Source organism: Ambystoma mexicanum, chromosome 3q (assembly GCF_040938575.1).
Source record: "Ambystoma mexicanum isolate Mex_15411 chromosome 3q, UKY_AmexF1_1, whole genome shotgun sequence".
NCBI lineage: Eukaryota > Metazoa > Chordata > Amphibia > Caudata > Ambystomatidae > Ambystoma > Ambystoma mexicanum.
The window spans coordinates 1,299,508,826-1,299,528,976 of NC_090926.1; the positions used below are offsets into that span (position 1 = coordinate 1,299,508,826).

The window sequence follows — 20,151 nt, forward strand, 5'->3', positions numbered from 1 at the left end:
CCTATGCTGTTATTGCATCTAGCCCATAGCCTGTTAGCCTATTGCTACCTAGCCTATGTTACCCATGCTGTTATTGCATCTAGCCCATAGCCTTTTAGCCTATTGCTACCTAGCCTATGTTACCCACGCTGTTATTGCATCTAGCCCATAGCCATCTAGCCCATTTCTACCTAGCCTATGTTACCTACACTGTTATTGCATCTAGCCCATAGCCTTTTAGCCTATTTCTACCTAGCCTATGTTACCTACGCTGTTATTGCATCTAGCCCATAGCCATCTCGCCTATTTCTACCTAGCCTATGTTACCTACGCTTTTATTGCATCTAGCCCATAGCCTTTTAGCCTATTTCTACATAGCGTATGTCACCCATGCTGTCATTGCATCTAGCCCATAGCCATCTAGCCTATTTCTACTTAGCGTATGTTACCTACACTGTTATTGCATCTAGCCCATAGCCTTTTAGCCTATTTCTACATAGCGTATGTCACCCATGCTGTCATTGCATCTAGCCCATAGCCATCTAGCCTATTTCTACTTAGCCTATGTTACCTACACTGTTATTGCATCTAGCCCATAGCCTTTTAGCCTATTTCTACCTAGCCTATGTTACCTACGCTGTTATTGCATCTAGCCCATAGCCATCTCGCCTATTTCTACCTAGCCTATGTTACCTACGCTTTTATTGCATCTTGCCCATAGCCTTTTAGCCTATTGCTACCTAGCCTATGTTACCTGCGCTGTTATTGCATCTAGCCCATAGCCTTTTAGCCTATTGCTACCTAGCCTATGTTACCTGCGCTGTTATTGCATCTAGCCCATAGCCTTTTAGCCTATTGCTACCTAGCCTATGTAAACCGTGGTGTTTTGCATCTAGCCCATAGCCTTTTCGTATATTGCTACCTAGCCTATGTTACCCATGCTGTTATTGCATCTAGCCCATAGCCATCTAGCCTATTTCTACTTAGCGTATGTTACCTACGCTGTTATTGCATCTAGCCCATAGCCTTTTAGCCTATTGCTACCTAGCCTATGTTACCTGCGCTGTTATTGCATCTGGCTCATAGCCTTTTAGCCTATTGCTACCCAGCCTATGTTACCTATGCTGTTATTTCATCTAGCCCATAGCCTTTTAGCCTATTGCTACCTAGCCTATGTTACCTACGCTGTTATTGCATCTTGCCCATAGCCTTTTAGCCTATTGCTACCTAGCCTATGTTACCTGCGCTGTTATTGCATCTAGCCCATAGCCTTTTAGCCTATTGCTACCTAGCCTATGTTACCTGCGCTGTTATTGCATCTAGCCCATAGCCTTTTAGCCTATTGCTACTTAGCCTATGTAAACCGTGGTGTTTTGCATCTAGCCCATAGCCTTTTCGTATATTGCTACCTAGCCTATGTTACCCATGCTGTTATTGCATCTAGCCCATAGCCATCTAGCCTATTTCTACATAGCGTATGTTCCACATGCTGTTATTGCATCTAGCCCATAGCCATCTAGCCTATTTCTACCTAGCCTATGTCACCTACGCTGTTATTGCATCTAGCCCATAGCCTTTTAGCCTATTGCTACCTAGCCTATGTTATCTACGTTGTTATTGCATCTAGCCCATAGCCTTTTATCCTATTGCTACCTAGCCTATGATACCTGCACTGTTATTGCATCTAGCCCATAGCCTTTTAGCCTATTGCTACCTAGCCTATGATACGTGCACTGTTATTGCATCTAGCCCATAGCCTTTAAGCCTATTGCTACCTAGCCTATGGCACCTACGCTGTTATTGAATCTAGCCCATAGCCTTTTAGCCTATTGCTACCTAGCCTATGATACCTGCACTGTTATTGCATCTAGCCCATAGCCTTTAAGCCTATTGCTACCTAGCCTATGGCACCTATGCTGTTATTGAATCTAGCCCATAGCCTTTTAGCCTATTGCTACCTAGCCTATGATACCTGCACTGTTATTGCATCTAGCCCATAGCCTTTAAGCCTATTGCTACCTAGCCTATGGCACCTATGCTGTTATTGAATCTAGCCCATAGCCTTTTAGCCTATTGCTACCTAGCCTATGATACCTGCACTGTTATTGCATCTAGCCCATAGCCTTTAAGCCTATTGCTACCTAGCCTATGGCACCTACGCTGTTATTGAATCTAGCCCATAGCCTTTTAGCCTATTGCACCTAGCCTATGTTACCTATGCTACTATTGCATCCAGCCCATAGCCTCTAGCTTCTTGTTACTTAGCCTGTGATGACTGCTTCTAACCTATGCCTTCGGTTATTGCCCAGTGATTCTCACCACTAGCCAATGCTTCGCGATCATAGCCACTAGCCTACATGGCCTTGCAATCTGCGCTTCCAGCCTGTGTCACGTGATCATTACCAATAGCCTATCCTGCCTTGTGTTCACTGCATCTAGTCTGCAACTACTCAACCTTGTTCTTGTGACTCACGAATAAAGCCTGTGCAGAACTGCTCTGCCATCCATTGCGCCAGCCAATCGCCTCCCCAAACATATTACCCCAACTTGTTCTACAACCAGAACAAAGCCATGTACAAACCCACGTTAATCCTCACAAGCATACTCCTCAGCCTTACCGCACCTATTCTATGCACAATGACTGCCCACTTGCTGGCACTGCTACATCCAACCACAGCAAACATCTACAAATGAAGGCCCTTAACCTATTATGGAGTCATACTCTTAACCTATCCATGGCCACCAAACTGCCTCCATCAGACAACATCTCGCCCACTACCTTCTTACTTTCCAGACCGGCAAACATGTAATGAGGCCCAATGAATTTTTGATCATTTTCCTCTGCCTCCTCCTCATGAGTCGATGCAGCATCATGATGTCCACTTGATTGCCCTCATGGAATGATCTGGAAACCCTCCTCTTATAAATACTTTCCCTCCTCCTCCTCGTGAGTCGATGCAGCATTATGATGCCCCTTCGATCGCCCCCCTGCTGGAATGATCTGGAAACCCTCCTCTTATAAATACTTTCCCTCCTCCTCCTCCTCGTGAGTCGATGCAGCATCATGATGTCCCCTCGATCGCCCCCTGCTGGAATGATCTGGAAATTCTATTCTTATAAATCCTTTCCCTCCTCCTCCTCCTCATGAGTCGATGCAGCAGCAGGACACCCTAATTGATCCCCCAATTTGGAGAAGTACGCTCTGGGACCTGACTGCCTCTTATACTGTGTTCTGATTGCAGTTTGCTGTGTCACTTGGTGCATTCTTTTTGGGCCACTTGCCCCACTATTTTTGGAGCAAAAGATTTGCTCAACTTTTGTAAACAGGGTTTTTGGAGCAATATTGCCCACTTTTGACTTTTGCTGGTCACTCCTCCCTAGCAGGCATTATTAGGGTACTTTACATGCTTTAGGTCCACGTTGTGCATCTTTTGCACGTTGTTTGCACTAGTTCATCTCTGAGATGTGCATTATTTTGTAGTGCCTTTGTTGTGCATCTCCAGTTAACACCAAAACAAGTTTTGAGAATCTGCCCAAAGGACTGTTTTACATAGTGAAGTTCACCATTTTTAAATATTGTGCAAATGTAAGTTGTTATTAGTGAAGTAAAATATTGTGTTTTAAATTCTTTACAAATTATGGTTCTTTCTGAGCACAAAATTGTAATATCTTTGAAAAGGTGGGAGTATCCGGGCAAATGATGGCAATGCCTGGTAAATGCCAGTACACCACTATCCTTCCGCAAACACTATGAGCTTTGCCAATGCATGATTTCATGCCTTCTTAGAAGTATACAGTGAGGCATTGTGCGCTCTTATCAGCTATTCCCCTCTTAACACAATTTCCTCACTTCCTTCAGTGTGTGGGACTGTGAAATGCCCATTACATTTGTGCAAGTGTTTGCATGCAGGTGTTTGAAAATGTGTGTGTGCCTGCTTATGCTCTAACTGTAGGCAGTCTTGTCAGTGTTCCTCATGCACATTAATGTCTTAACACCGGACTTCTGTAATTTTCAGGATAAACTTCAGGAGTGGCTGCTGCCCCTGAGGAAAGAGAAGGATGAGCTATTGGCATCAAAACTGAAAGAAGTAGAGATCTCCAAAGCAATGATGGTGAGTGGGAACACCTGCACTTGGGTGGGTGTGGGTGTGTGTGTGTGTGCATGTGTGTGTTGGCACATGTACACATGGACCTTTAGCTCTGCCCCTTTGTCCAAATTAGGCTCACCTCTAGAATTAGTAAGCACATTTGTGGAAGTGCGCTTGTCAAGTGCTGATCGCTGGCCCAGCCCGGATCTCTGCTCAACCTTTATCCTCTGGAATCCTCTGAAGAAATTCCTACTAAAATTGTACTAGCCCCTAAAACACCTTTGTTTTCATTATTTTTAGGCTGTTTGTACTGGTGGTTCCACCCCCTGCCCTGAGTGGGCGGACCTCTCCTCCTCACTCCTGGCCTCAACCACTCAACTCCTCCTTCTTGGAGACTTCAACATCCACCTGGATGCCTCCTGTCCTCCCTCTGGACTCTTTCGCGACCTCTGCGACTCTCTCTCACTCACCATTCTCCCCTCTGGCCCAACTCACTCTGCAGGGCACACTATGGATGTTCTGATCTCCTCAGACCTTCCCCTCTCTGTCCCTCTCTCTACTCTCTACTCTCTACCCATCTCAGCACTAAAGGGAGCCCTTATCAATGCAAGATCCCTCATGGCTCATGCCCTTGACATTGCATACCTCATTACTGGCGGGGGTGTCTCTCCCTGGGTAGCGCGTGGTGTATCGCCTACTAAATAGATATAGAGGAGAGAGATGTCCCTCAACCTTCTATACTGGTGGCTGTGTCCAGTGACAGACACGTATTGTCCAAAAAAGGAGAGAAAACAGAAAATAAAAAATAAAAAATGGTATTCTCCAGACGGTTGAGCAATGTTCGACAAGGTATGGATTAGATCTTGGGGCTGCTTGATCTAGAGGGTAGGTACAACCTGCAGGGCAGGTCAACTGTTTTATCCTTTCCAAAGTGTATAACTTTACTGGTGCCCGTGGGTCACTAAGGTTGGGATGGAAAACAATTCGTCTGGAGAAACCACTGGTGGATGGAGAGGTAAAACACTGCCGGGGGAAAGGCTGGAAGGCTAAAAACTGGCTCTTGTAAAAGTGTTGCGCTCACTCGGTGGTGATGAGCGTGCTGCAACAGGTTATTCAAGAAAAAACTCTCTGTCGGTGTGCAAGAGATCAGAAGTGGGTCATGAGAGCCCTCATGACCGAAAAGGGTCGACCGGTTTCAATGGCGATAGGAAATTGTGCCATCTTCGTCAGGACCGTTGATTTTAGATGCAGGCTGGGTTGCCAAGGTTCAGAATGCAGCTGAACATGATCGAGAGAAATGTTCTGGTGTCTCCTGTAGGGAGACAAAAGGAGGGGGGGAACAGGGGGAAAGCACGATCAGGGCAAAAAGGGGTGGCACTGGTAACTGTAAGAACAGTGCAATTGCAGAGATGAAGCTCTTACTGTGTTTGGGTGAGCATAAAAAGCAGGAACTGTGAGGGTAATTAATTTCAGGAGAGGTTGAGGGTGCCTGGGCACCTGTGGTGGGTCTCACCGCCGGGGGGCTAAGAACGTGGGGGTGATAGAAGGGAAAGGACCGGTGTGAAATTTAGGGGTGAGTGCACCCTATACACTAAGGATGGACGAGGTGCCATGGTGGTCAAACAACCTATGGGCCCATATTGGGAAAATCCCGGGCTAGTGCAGTTACTTGGTGCCATTGCAAGGTGCTAAAAAACAAAAAATTGTTACCTCTGGGCATAAGTCCAATGTAGGAGGGAGGAGGCCGATGGACGTCTAGGGTGGTAGAAACAACACCACTCAGTAGAAGCCCAAAAGGCAAACAGGGCTCACAAGTCAAGCGTACCTGTTAGGAATAGAATTGATGTTAGAGTGGACTCCGGAGGCTGTGTGGGGTCACAGCTGTGGGGCCTAGGTGGATGGTGTACCTGTGATCGGGCTGCTGCTCGTCTCCAGAGGGTCCGTGTGCTGTGTTGGATAGTACAGCTCCGGACTAATGCTACTGGGAAAAATAAGGCCCCTTCATGCATTATATATATATTATATTATATTTTATATATTATTTTATTATTTTTTTAATTTCCAGCCACTTGTTGCCCATCATCTATCACCTCCTCTGTTATTTTCCTCATTCCTTATTTTAATTCTTCTTTGTTGCACCCTGTGGCCATCCACCATCCATACCAACACATGGCCCTATACAGTCCCCTCTGCTAGCCACGCGTTCTTGTTTATTCAGACAGTAAGCCACAGCACCATTTAGCCCTTACACTTGCCGCACCATTTTTATTCCGAGTAGTTGCTCTCCTGTGCTTTTGACAGGCACTCAGGCTTGTCTCACGGCTGACTGCACACGCCCTTGGCGTTGGCCTGGAGCCAGGAGCGTCAAGGCGACGCCAATGCGAAACCGTGTTTCGAAGTTCTTTTTATAGGCGATGGGCCTTATTTTTCCCAGTAGCATTAGTCCGAAGTTTTGGGCTTCTACTGAGTGGTGTTGTTTCTACCACCCTAGACGTCCATCGGCCTCCTCCCTCCTACATTGGACTTATGCCCAGAGGTAACAATTTGTTTGTTTTTTAGCACCTTGCAATGGCACCAAGTAACTGCACTAGCCCGGGATTTTCCCAATATGGGCCCATAGGTTGTTTGACCACCATGGCACCTCATCCATCCTTAGTGTATAGGGTGCACTAACCCCTAAATTTCACACCGGTCCTTTCCCTTCTATCACCCCCACGTTCTTAGCCCCCCGGCGGTGGGACCCACCACAGGTGCCCAGGCACCCTCAACCTCTCCTGAAATTAATTACCCTCACAGTTCCTGCTTCTTATGCTCACCCAAACACAGTAAGAGCTTCATCTCTGCAATTGCACTGTTCTTACAGTTACCAGTGCCACCCCTTTTTGCCCTGATCGTGCTTTCCCCCTGTCCCCCCCCTCCTTTTGTCTCCCTACAGGAGACACCAGAACATTTCTCTCGATCATGTTCAGCTGCATTCTGAACCTTGGCAACCCAGCCTGCATCTAAAATCAACGGTCCTGACGAAGATGGCACAATTTCCTATCGCCATTGAAACCGGTCGACCCTTTTCGGTCATGAGGGCTCTCATGACCCACTTCTGATCTCTTGCACACCGACAGAGAGTTTTTTCTTGAATAACCTGTTGCAGCACGCTCGTCACCACCGAGTGAGCTCAACACTTTTACAAGAGCCAGTTTTTAGCCTTCCAGCCTTTCCCCCGGCAGTGTTTTACCTCTCCATCCACCAGTGGTTTCTCCAGACGAATTGTTTTCCATCCCAACCTTAGTGACCCACGGGCACCAGTAAAGTTATACACTTTGGAAAGGATAAAACAGTTGACCTGCCCTGCAGGTTGTACCTACCCTCTAGATCAAGCAGCCCCAAGATCTAATCCATACCTTGTCGAACATTGCTCAACCGTCTGGAGAATACCATTTTTTATTTTTTATTTTCTGTTTTCTCTCCTTTTTTGGACAATACATGTCTGTCACTGGACACAGCCACCAGTATAGAAGGTTGAGGGACATCTCTCTCCTCTATATCTATTTAGTAGGCGATACACCACGCGCTACCCAGGGAGAGACACCCCCGCCAGGGCTAGGGTGTTCTTCCTTAGGGACAGGTACGCCGAGTTGGGTGGCCCCCCTATTTCTCTGAGTTTGAATGTGAGCACTCCATTTGACCAATGTGTTAGCATACTTATGATGCACCTAAAAAATCTACCTTCCTAGTATAACCGTTGTTGTTGTGTTACCATATGTTCTCCTTGTTAACGGTTTAAAAGACGATCACGGTTTTACCGTGCACTTTAGCTTTTCAAGCATTCCCTGTTGTTTTCAAGTAGACCTCATTACTGTACAGAACCTTGACTTCCTAGCTATTACCGAAACCTGGTTACATGATGCCTCTGGCCCACTCCTCGCTCTATCCCTACCCAAGTGTTATACCATTATTAGAAATGACCGCCATTCCAACTTGTCGAAAGGAGGAGGAGTCGCTTTTATACATAGCAACAAAATCGTTATGAGAGCTACTCCCCACACACAACTTAGTTCTGCAGAATCTCTCTCAGTGAAACTATCCCTCTCTCCCGCTAACACAGCAACACTCCACCTTATATACAGACCTCCAGGCCCACTGATCTCGTGCCCAAGTCCCCCCGCCAGCGTCACACACCTGCACTGCCCACCTGGCAACCCCCGCGCTTGGGGACCGTTTCTCTATCCCTACAGTCCCCCCTACCAGCACTTGACACCTGATGTCTGCACTTACCCATGAACTTGCCACAAGCTGGCCGTTACTTACTTACTGTTAGCTTTTCCCATGTACTGCACTGTCCCTGCCCCCCTCCCACACACTTGCGCGATCCGAATGACACCTGGCCTAGTAGGATTGTTGTCTGTCCTCCCTTTTTTCCCCTCCCTTGCCTCGTCGCGCCTTGAAACACTTGTGTATAGGCGCGTTATAAATGCCATATCATATCATATCACAACCTTATATTCGCGCACGCATTTGCGGAAGTGCTCTTGTGAAGTGCTGATCGCTGGCCCGGCCCGGATCTCTGCTCAACCTTTATCCTGTGGATTCCTCTGAAGAATCTCCTACTGGCTGTTTGTACTGGTGGCTCCGCTCCCTTCCCAGCACCACCTTATATTAAGGGCGTGCGCAGTGCTCTGGTGAAGTGCTGATTGCTGATCGCGTACAGCGATCAGCAGCCCGAGTATAGATTTCAGTAAAAAAGCAGGCTGGGAAATGTCTATGGTGTTCTGAATCCGCTGGGCTGATGCCACTCGCACATGCACGGTGTCGTGTTTAATATCGGAATTAAAGTAAATAGTAACACCGCCCACCGCCTGAACGTGAGTCTCGGTGGAGGAGCAGGTGAGCTGTCTCTGCATTTCTTAGTAAACTAAACTTGCTTATCATGAGTTTTGTAACTTGGTTACGTCACTCCATCCAGTAGTTGAACCTCACTGTTAGTGCGTATAACAATTGGTTATAACAGTTGTAGACTGAGGGGTTATGTATGTGAGTCTGTGTCTTCCAATGATCGTCAAACCCAGGAGGCTTTTCGGAACTAATCCCTCGCTGTGAACTGCTTGTCACGTTTAGTGACCTGAACATGGTTTAATGCACAAGTGAGCACACAGCTACACCGACGCTAACGCACTGTGGAGTTAAGTAACATAGAAGCGAACAAGCACAAAATACTATCATTTTGCCGATAAGTATATTCCCTTTGAAGCTTTTTATGACTAGCTAAATATTTCACACTAACCCTACTGAATAGGAAAATATACATTCTGTGATTAGATTCTTGGCAACATTCTGATAATACTATTAGGCCATTTAGTGACAACATTGCCATTAACACTCCTGATCATCCACTAATGAGGCCTCTCCGTACACAAAAGAACCCCTCACCCAAAAAACCCAATATAGTAATAACACGATGTTCTCGTCGTATTTGTCCTCCTAAAGTCATCTCTGGCCTTAAAACAATAGTAAACTCCAAGAGGATGACTGCATTTTTCCCCAAAAGAAAGACACTGAGTATTATTGATGAAGAGAGTGCCACACAAGAGATTGCAACTGAATTAAATCTTTCTCTAAGTTGTTTGGGGACAAAATTGATTGGAGATATGATACAAAATAAATGTCACAATAATATAGGCTCTAATACAACAGATGATATCGACATACTTTCGTCCCCCCAAGTAAAATGACCTAGCGATATTAAAGGCACACATGAGCTCCCATGTAACAAGGTAAGAAGTGGAAGCAGGGAGGTGATGAAAGTCGCACAACGGCTAAGCATAGAAACACATCAGGAAAGGTCCAAGACATAAAGAATACCGCTGAGACTACAGCGGCTCCTGTTGCAATGGTAGAGGTGATGATACATAATGCGGCAACTACCTCCCTCATTCATCTTCAGGAAAGCATTGATCTACCACCTATGAATTATGACATTGAATATTTAGCTGATGGAACTGACACTACATCGACTCCAAGTGTGATGTCCATACACCCCCACACTTTCTTTGAAACTCCCCTTATAGATGTACCATTATTTGGGTACTCTATGACCCCTGAAAAGGGTTGCCCTGCAAATGCGGTTGAGTTGATGTCAGAACAAGCCAGCTTGTCCAAAACCCTGTCCTCTAACCCTAGCAAAGATAAATCAAATTCTTTTATTTGAAAGTATTCAATCTAGTATGTCACCCAACGCAATGCTCCTAGCTTTTGAGTGCTTACTAACCACATTGGTAAATACGTGCAGTAAACTTGAAAACAAACTGGATATACAATCTGTACTGCTGCATAAATGCATCAATAGGAATAGGAAAATGATGCACGATCAGAGTACTAATACAGATATAATGGGTAAGGAAAATGATGCACGATCAGAGTACTGATACAGATATAATGGGTAAGGAAAATGATGCACGATCAGAGTACTAATACAGATATAATGGGTAAGGAAAATGATGCACGATCAGAGTACTGATACAGATATAATGGGTAAGGAAAATGATGCACGATCAGAGTAATAATACAGATATAATGGGTAAGGAAAATGATGCACGATCAGAGTACTAATACAGATATAATGGGTAAGGAAAATTATGCACGATCAGAGTAATAATACGGATATAAAGGGTAAGGAAAATTATGCACGATCAGAGTACTAATACAGATATAATGGGTAAGGAAAATGATGCACGATCAGAGTACTAATACGGATAAAATGGGTAAGGAAAATGATGCACGATCAGAGTAATAATACGGATATAAAGGGTAAGGAAAATTATGCACGATCAGAGTACTAATGCAGATATAATGGGTAAGGAAAATGATGCACGATCAGAGTACTAATACGGATAAAATGGGTAAGGAAAATGATGCACGATCAGAGTACTAATACAGATATAATGGGTAAGGAAAATGATGCACGATCAGAGTAATAATACAGATATAATGGGTAAGGAAAATGATGCACGATCAGAGTACTAATACAGATATAATGGGTAAGGAAAATGATGCACGATCAGAGTACTAATACAGATATAATGGGTAAGGAAAATGATGCACGATCAGAGTAATAATACAGATATAATGGGTAAGGAAAATGATGCACGATCAGAGTAATAATACAGATATAATGGGTAAGGAAAATGATGCACGATCAGAGTACTAATACAGATATAATGGGTAAGGAAAATGATGCACGATCAGAGTACTAATACAGATATAATGGGTAAGGAAAATGATGCACGATCAGAGTACTAATACAGATATAATGGGTAAGGAAAATGATGCACGATCAGAGTAATAATACAGATATAATGGGTAAGGAAAATGATGCACAATCAGAGTAATAATACAGATATAATGGGTAAGGAAAATGATGCACGATCAGAGTACTAATACAGATATAATGGGTAAGGATGAAAGTACCGTTTTCACTTTCAATGCCAATAAATCTGTACTGATAGCACCTAAAGCATAAACCAGAAATTCGGTTACAGTGAAATTACCAACAATATCAAAAAAATGTATGTAAGAGGAAAAAAAATAATAACAAATCCATCTCACAGGCATCTATGTGCCAGATGTATAAAACCCCAAAACAATCCCTGTTGTGTAAATATGAAAAATGTTCCAGGAAATATCATAGCGCCACTGGAATCCACTACTAATGATACTAGGGGTATCCGCCATGTCCGATCTCTTATTCCAGGTACCCAACTTAACACTATCATTACCCCATACAAGAATAATGCAGAATGTACTGGCACCCCCTAATCATGCTGTTGCTGCAATAAGCGGGGGAAAAGCGCTGCTTCTCTGAATGGGTACAGTCCTGGAGTGGAGCACACTATGCCGTCCTCTGAAAAAGTGAACAACATATTAAGCTTGCTCAGGAGGTTCCTTCCCAAAAGGTTCACCGGAGTATCTTTGCAGTATAACAAGGGAGCAGATAAAGTTTGATTACCTACCTCGATACGTAAATCTTCAGTGTATGTAACTGATAGCACAGCCCCAGAAAATCCCTGCGTGTCCATTGCTTTGCCTGATAGGGGGAAATCCACCTTCTTTACTACAGGATTTTGTGGCCGCTGTGTTGACCATGAAAGAGAATGTCTGTTTGCCTACCTTTATACCTATCCGGGGTTCATGCTCCGAATCTGTAGTAACCGATAGAACTGGACACGTTGGAGATACCTGTGGTCTATTCCTGATACATTTGAGCACCAGGATGTGAAAAAGGGGTATCCTCTGAGTACGCTTGCTCCAGTATAATGGGTAACTGTCCCATTCGGTAGAGGATTCTTCTCCCAAGCCTGTACTGGCGCATGGGCTGACATGACCAGGGCATGAGTCTGTGTCATTCCAGTTACCAGGTTCTGATCAACTTGGACTTGCTGCAGTGCCACAGAGTTCGGGGCAATATTTGGGTATTCGTCTGGAGGGGACCTGCGTTAAAATACTGTGGTACAATTCGACAATCCTCCGACACATGCCACATTCTTTCACACACCCAACACAGCACTCCATACATTCCTCCTTACCCCCCACCCATTGGCCCATTGAATTGGGGCCCCATTCCTCCAAATCTGCCAAATGACCCGACGCCTCACGAAAATCGTTCCCTACCCCGTGAAAATCCTCTCACCAGTCTTGGTCCAGGAACATACCTGTCTGTCCATGCTTGTCCCATTCCAGAATCGATTTGTCCTTGTTTTCCGAACTGTCCCTTCAGTCCCTTTATGGGGCTGGTTATCATTACCCCCTCTAAACAAATCTTTGCTAGTTTTTTCAGGACCAGCTTGGCCTCAGCCTTTTGTGCCTGGGCCGTACTCTCCTTTTCCTTTTCCTGTCGCCTCTTACAAAAATGCACAATGTGCGCCTGTATCCCTACGACCTTGTCTAGGTGATGCTGTACTTCTTTAGGAAGTCCCTTTTTCAACATGTGATAAAAAATAGCCACATTTTTGTCCCATGCATCTCCCGTCTCTGCCCTTCACATCTCCAGAATCAACTGAATGTGGGCAGTGGGATCCTCGTCTAACTTCATTGTTTTTGTCAAAATGGAATTTATGTCTGGTGAATCAGGATACATTATCCTCAGTGCTCCCCAAATTTGTGTCCTATAATTATTGAAAGCCGCCCCATCGTGGGTGTTCATGTCTAATTCAATTCCCAGATATTCTGCTTTCTTCCACATCTCCTCTGCCCGTTCCCCCAACAAGGCTGTGAAAAGGGTTTTCATGTCCCCAATTGCCAACATGACACTGGCTGTTTGTTTTTCTAGAGCATAAATCCACTTCCCTGCCCCTGCAGTGAGCGAAGGAAGCGTCTTCATTAAGTTATGCCGGTCCATGTGTGACCACAGGACATAATACGCCCTCCCCTGACCCTTCTTGAGTAGTGGATATTGAGTCACTTTTGCCTTTACTAGGGCTTTCCATATCTGTCCTCGCCCTCTCCCTACAGCCATGCGGGCTCCACGGCATGTCCGAAGACCCCATCTCGTGCTTTGCAGAGTCCTTACTAGAGCGGGAGATGAGGCCTCTGCTTCCTGTCTTCCTTGCTCATTGTCTGTCTCCCAGTCATCCTCCTCTTCCTCCTCTGTCCCTTCTATCACATCCCCTGATCCTTTTGTGGGGAAGGACACACCCTCGTGGCTGCCGTAGCAAGCCGCCTCGCTTCCCCTTCATTCTAATTCCGCATCTATGGCGGTGTTTTCTTTTTACATGTCCACACTTACTCTCTTTATGACAGATTTATCTAGCCTTATGATAATCTGGGCATGTCTCTGTGATGCTGGAAATGCATTGGAGGGTCAGGGCCTCCATGTCCTTGTCCTTTACTCCTTTTATCATGTCTGGTCTGTGTTATTTTCTTCACAGGAGTCCATGTGGGGCTCCTGGCAGTGCAGCTCTTTCTCTTTTTGGTTTGGTGAATAGACACTTGGGATATCCTTATGGCACCCATGGGTGGGGGTACAACCCTGTACCCCTAGTGTATGTTTTTGGGCACATGTGTGTGGCCCACAGAGCAGGGTATGGGCTGGTGCAGCTCCACGCTGAATTTGACAGGTGCTCTGAGTATCCTCCAGTTTGGGCTACCCAGGCCCTGCCATTGGAATCAGTTGATTCTTGACAGGAGACGAGATGGCCCCTTTGCCTCTTGCTTTCTATTGCCTGTTACCTTGTTTTCCAAAAGTCCTGGGAAGCCCTGATTCTGTCCCTTCCCCTGACTGGCTTTTGGGTGAAAGTTCCTTATATGGTATTGTGGGGACGTCCAGGCCAGACTGGCTAGAGCCTTCAAAATGACTGTATGTTGTGGGCACGCCCTTGGGGTGGGACCTGGGTGAATGGAGTGGGTGACCAATATACATTTCATGTTATGGGGGTCTGGTTTCAGGTGTGTGACACAATGACTGAGACAGCCCTGCCCGAAACTGGTATGAATGCAGTGTGGAGTGCTGAATGGCTGGGTACTTTTCCCAATCCACATTCCTTGTTGTGAGTGTCTGGATGGAGAAGAATGGCCTGAATGCACTGTAAACCTGATTGGCTGCCTGCCTGCATGAATGCCCTTCTGAATGATTGGCTGCTGAGCTTGGCCCAGCAGTGTGAATGAGAGACAGAACAGTATAGCTGAGGACCTCTCACTTACTGGAATGGTTCAGAAGCTGAAGTCGAAACTTGAAACTGCTTACCCTTGACGCCGAGCTGAAGAATAAGAATTGCTGTTGCTTTCTGTTGTGATTTAACAATTCTGTGATTTACCTATTCTGTATATCCTACCAGTACACTTTGTGTGTGTATGTCTGAAGCTGGAATGTCAGGTACAGAATGTTCCAAGCAGAATGTTATGATGTGAATGCTGGTTCCTTAAATGTCAGTTAGAAAGAAAAGCTGGGCACAGGGGGACCGGTGGATGTTTCTTCAATAAGAACCTGTCTTCTATGTAACCTAATGTTTTTACCTATATCTACGAACCTACTAAATCATCTTAAGTAAACCAAGGCTCCTGACTCTTTACTGAACTCATAACCTTCATTTCAAGACTTTCCTTCGATGCAATCTGTATCTCTTACTCTTTTCACTAGTATAACCCTTTCTACTACAGAGCCATCTTCCCCAAAACTACCAGCGGAGACCCACACTATGTTAGATAACCAAGAAACTGGAGGTGCAGGGTCCACCCACGCAATTAGTACAAGTAAGGCCTTACCAAGATATGCCTCAGAAAGGTATCTACGGGTGGTCTTACAATAAGGTGCCACCTCACTCTAAAGTGAGGGCTCCATCCAACCAGACAAGCAACCTGAAGGATATCGAGACTATCCCCACGAGTAACACACTGCGCTGAAAGACTACACTTCTAAAATAACAAACTAGATAATAAAAAATTAAACAATATAGACGATTCGTACACTTCCTAAACACGTTCACTCTTCAACCTGCTTAGCCCCTTCTAATCACACAAACACATTTCTTGCCCTACATAATAAAAACTGTTTCCTTTTTCTCCTATTACACCCCACTTGATTTACTGACAAAGATACACTTATGTGGACGTCGAAACCTCGAAGTTCTCCGAACTGGTGCTCCCCCAATCGGTTCTGCTTAACAGCTGGGCTGTAGAACCTCCTCCTCGGAGACCAGACAGGCCTCTTGGTGCCTGCAAACCACTTCTTGTTTGTGTACGAGCTGGTCCCTGCAGAGAAGGACCACAGTCGAGCTGGACGAACAGGAGACCCCCAATATTTTCAGAGAGCCTAAGGCTCCAACCTGGCTCACCAAACTGTAGGTGTGGACCTTTAGCTCCGCCCCTTTACCCAAACTAGGCCCACCTCTAGAAATAGTAAGTGCGCCTTTTGTCCATAAAGCAAGTTTATTGTACAGACGGCCGGGAGGGGGCTTAGACGGCATCTAACAGTCACACTAACCCTGGTCTCCCTGAACCACACAAAGAACACATATTATGTACAGTTTGCAACAGTTAATACACTCCCCCAGATACTGTTACAAAGGCATCCCCCCAAAAATGATTGGTTGCCCAGTTGAGAGAAATCTAAAACCCACACAGTTCATTGGACACCGACATTATAACACAATCCCCTAAAACATAATTACAAGGTTTACATTTTCAACACACCCCTTCCCAAAAACCTCCCCATATTTGGTGGCAGCCTTGCTTCTTAGTTACTCAACCACAGAATTCCTATTAATGACGCACACAGACCTGCCCTAAAAATCCCTAAGCACATGAAGATCAGAAAAAACACGTAGATTCCCTTTTGACCTATTCGTGTATGCTAACTGCATTGCCTAAACCTGTCCGGTGTCCGATTTTCATGACTACGGACCGTTCTGCCCACTCTCTGATAACACAATCGCTCTCCTGAAATGTATTACTACTGGTCTCTGCAAGGAGAAGCCACCTGTTCAAACAACCCTGTGAGATCCACAAATGCCTATCCCTTACAACAATGAACTCTGCTGTTTACCAGAGATCATATCTTCCCTTCGCCCTCCAGCGCTTGAGCCATCTGCAAACTGACTGCAGCCACCCCGTTGACCAACTTAAGAAACCTGTTCATGACTGCTGACGGGCCTTTGCAAGCCTTTGCCACGATTGCGAAAACACCCTTCTAATTAATCCACAATACGGAGACCCATGATACTCAGAGCAACCACACCTCATATACTTCATATATTTTGCTAAATTTGAAAAACACTTTCCATACAGGTGTACCATTATGTGTGCATTTTATACCTCTTATGATCTTCTCTCATGACGACCAGTCGTACAGTTAAACTCCACGTGCACATATTGATCCCCTGCTTCACCTGAGGTTGGAGAGGCCCTCCGTGTGACAATGTTTCATCGTTATGCTTCTGCGCGCATGCAAATCTACAAATATATCGCCTCTACACAAAATAACACAAAGCTCATTCCATTTACCATAAATATTCTAATATTTGTAGCAATTTGCGAAAGTGACAGAAATGACGATGATGACGTGTCCACCCGCCAGTCAGTGGTATGGCGCACATTGTTTGAACTTTTCCAATTTCCCAACACACATGGTCATGGGCTTGATCCTGTCAAGGAGGGATAGGACCCTGCTCAACCCGGGGAAGGAGGCCTACCAGCGTCTTTACCCGGGCCAGTCCTGCCCCAGACGGGGGTGGGGGAGTTGGGACAGCACAGTGTCTGCCCCACCTTTATGTTAAGGCTGTCAATATCTACGGATGTCCCCCTCCTTGCCCTCTTTTAAAAGGACCGTCAAGACACAGAGTTTGAACCTGAACCCGGGGTAAGTAGATTTCTACTACCTTTAAAACCCGGGGTAAGTAGATTTCTACTACCTTTAATAGGGCCGTTTGTCTGTTTGTGTTTGTTTTCTGTGCGCCCTGAGGCCCAAGGGCATGTGGCGCGGAAGAAGAATTAAATAATAATAATGACCCAATGCCTCCCATAATGCATTTGGCCAGGCAGATGAAGGCCGCTGGAACGGAGCTTGGAGGAGGCTGTGGGACAGATTGTTACAGATGAGGTATTTGATGTGAGGGAGAGTGGTCCTGAGGTAGAAGAGTGTGTGCCTGGTTATTGGGTGGTGTGAGTGAGGGGTAACAAAAGAGTAGACAAATCAGTGAGTGTGTAGAGTGTTTGAGAGAGTAAAAGGGGTAAAGTGGGAGGAGAGGAAGAGAAGAGAGAGGACAGGAGAGTAGAGAGCAGAGGGGAGAGGAGAGTCTGGAGGAGAAACAGAGAGGAGAGTAAGTAATAGAGTAGAGTAGATGGGAGAGGAGAGCAGAGGGGAGAGGAGAGTCTGGAGGAGAACAGAGAGGAGAGTAAGTAATAGAGTAGAGTAGATGGGAGAGGAGAGTAGAGGGGAGAGGAGAGTCTGGAGGAGAACAGGGAGGAGAGTAAGGAATTGAGTAGAGTAGATGGGAGAGGAGGGCAGAGGGGAAAGGAGAGTCTGGAGGAGAACAGAGAGGAGAGTAAGTAATAGAGTAGTGTAGATGGGAGAGGAGGGCAGAGAGGAAAGGAGAGTCTGGAGGAGAACAGAGAGGAGAGTAAGGAATAGAGTAGAGTAGATGGGAGAGGAGAGCAGAGGGGAAAGGAGAGTCTAGAGGAGAACAGAGAGGCGAGTAAGTAATAGAGTAGAGTAGATGGGAGAGGAGAGCAGAGGGGAAAGGAGAGTCTGGAGGAGAACAGAGAGGAGAGTAAGTAATAGAGTAGAGTAGATGGGAGAGGAGGGCAGAGAGGAAAGGAGAGTCTGGAGGAGAACAGAGAGGAGAGTAAGTAATAGAGTAGAGTAGATGGGAGGAGAGAGGAGAGCAGAGAGGAAAGGAGTGTCTGGAGGAGAACAGAGAGGAGAGTAAGTAATAGAGTGGAGAAGAGAGAAGGCGTAGAGTAAAGTGGAGAAAAACGAGATGTCGATAGGGAGAAAGTGAGAACCTTGAACCCTTGAACCATCCTCCAGAGTCCCGGTATTCTTAAGACCATCCATGAGTGTGAGTGTGTGTGATAGTGTATGTGTGTGTGTTTTTTATCCATGCAGGAAGTAGGAGCGTCAATGTAAGAAAACACAATCGTAAGAGGATAGGGTGGCTTGCAAGCTGCAAACACACTTCTACCGAAACTCTATCTGCAAGAGAGAGTTTTTTTTGTTTTCAGGAGAACAACTGAGACACCCCAAATAAGGCAAGCAAGCTTTTCACACGTTACCACCGATAGCGAGAGACACCTTACCTCTCAGAAAGACCAGTTCCACCCTGACACCAAATTGCGATATACTCACCATTAAACGACCTTTATTTCATACAACTACCATCACCATGCATGTAATTTACCGTCCACCAGGCCCGCTGCTCTCAGTCGAAGAGGACCTCCTGCACACACACTCAGCACAAATATTAAGCCTATTTCTAAAACCATCCTGCTTGGTGACTTTTCCTTACGTGTCAATGACTCCGAAGACATGAACGCGGGGTCAGTAGCCACCTCTCTCAGCGCCCATAGATTCAGGTGCTGCATCGTGGCCCCTACTCACTCCAAAGGTCGCACCGTGGATTGGATAGTCGACCTCAACTGCCAGATCTCCATCCACCCCAATCTCCCCTGCCCTTGGACAGACCACCATGTTATCTCCTTCATAGTGGCACCCATCCAACTACCCACACGCACTGCCCGATCATGCCACCCACGATTGCACGCAGCTCTCCCAATCTCACCAAAGACTGTATTGTGCCCCTACTTGACATACTACAGTTGGAGCATCTACCCCACTCGGATCCAGCTTCCCTACAATGAAACTGGCAATTGACACCATCGCATTCCTAGCACCACACAAAACCAAATCAACAACACACAAAAACTTGTTATTCACTCCAAACCTGCCAGCGCTCCGGTCTAAAAAACATGAAGCTGAATCCAAATGGAGAAGAGCACCTTCTGGCAACCACAAAGCGTTGTTTGTCACATCAGCCAAGGCATATAAAGAAGCCATCCTACGCACCAAAGCTACCACATATAACACAAGAATTGCCAATTCCAATTCCAACACACGAGACATCCTCCGTGTTAGGGAGAATTATCAAAAATGTGCTAATTCCCTTCACCTTAGAGACCCTCACCAACTTTGCTGTATTTTGAGGACTTGATTTATTTACCTGGAGATCGTGTGACCCTTTTTCCCACTCTCTCATTTATTTTGATATGTGTTTTACCTTTGTGTTTCCTTTGGTTATGGAGTCTAACCAACTCCGTAGGCATCATCTTTTCATTTGCGTCACACAGCACCCTCAGTGCAGTGAGGAAGCCTTTCAGGCTTTCCCAAGGTGTAACTACCTTCTCTGGGATAAACTACTGTTTCCCAGAGTAAGTAAAGTGAAATTGACTTTACTAGTCTTTTAAATTCCTTGCAATAGAGTGCTGGAGGGGTTACTTAGTATCCTCTGTGTCTAGTTACTCATGTAGCATTCACATGTTACCCTTTCCTCTCAGAATGGCTGATGGCAGTGGTTTTACAACAAACTACCATGATTTTTCCCGA

The 20,151-nt window shown here is 45.6% G+C and overlaps 1 protein-coding gene across 1 annotated transcript in view; it reads left to right on the forward strand.

Annotated features, from left to right (window-relative positions):
- LOC138447907 (E3 ubiquitin-protein ligase TRIM39-like) overlaps positions 1-20,151 on the forward strand; it is a 268,721-nt gene that overhangs the window by 40,536 nt on the left and 208,034 nt on the right. The window contains exon 2 of the mRNA XM_069604422.1: positions 3,996-4,091. Coding sequence (XP_069460523.1) covers positions 3,996-4,091 — 96 coding nt within the window. The remainder of the gene's footprint in view (positions 1-3,995; positions 4,092-20,151) is intronic.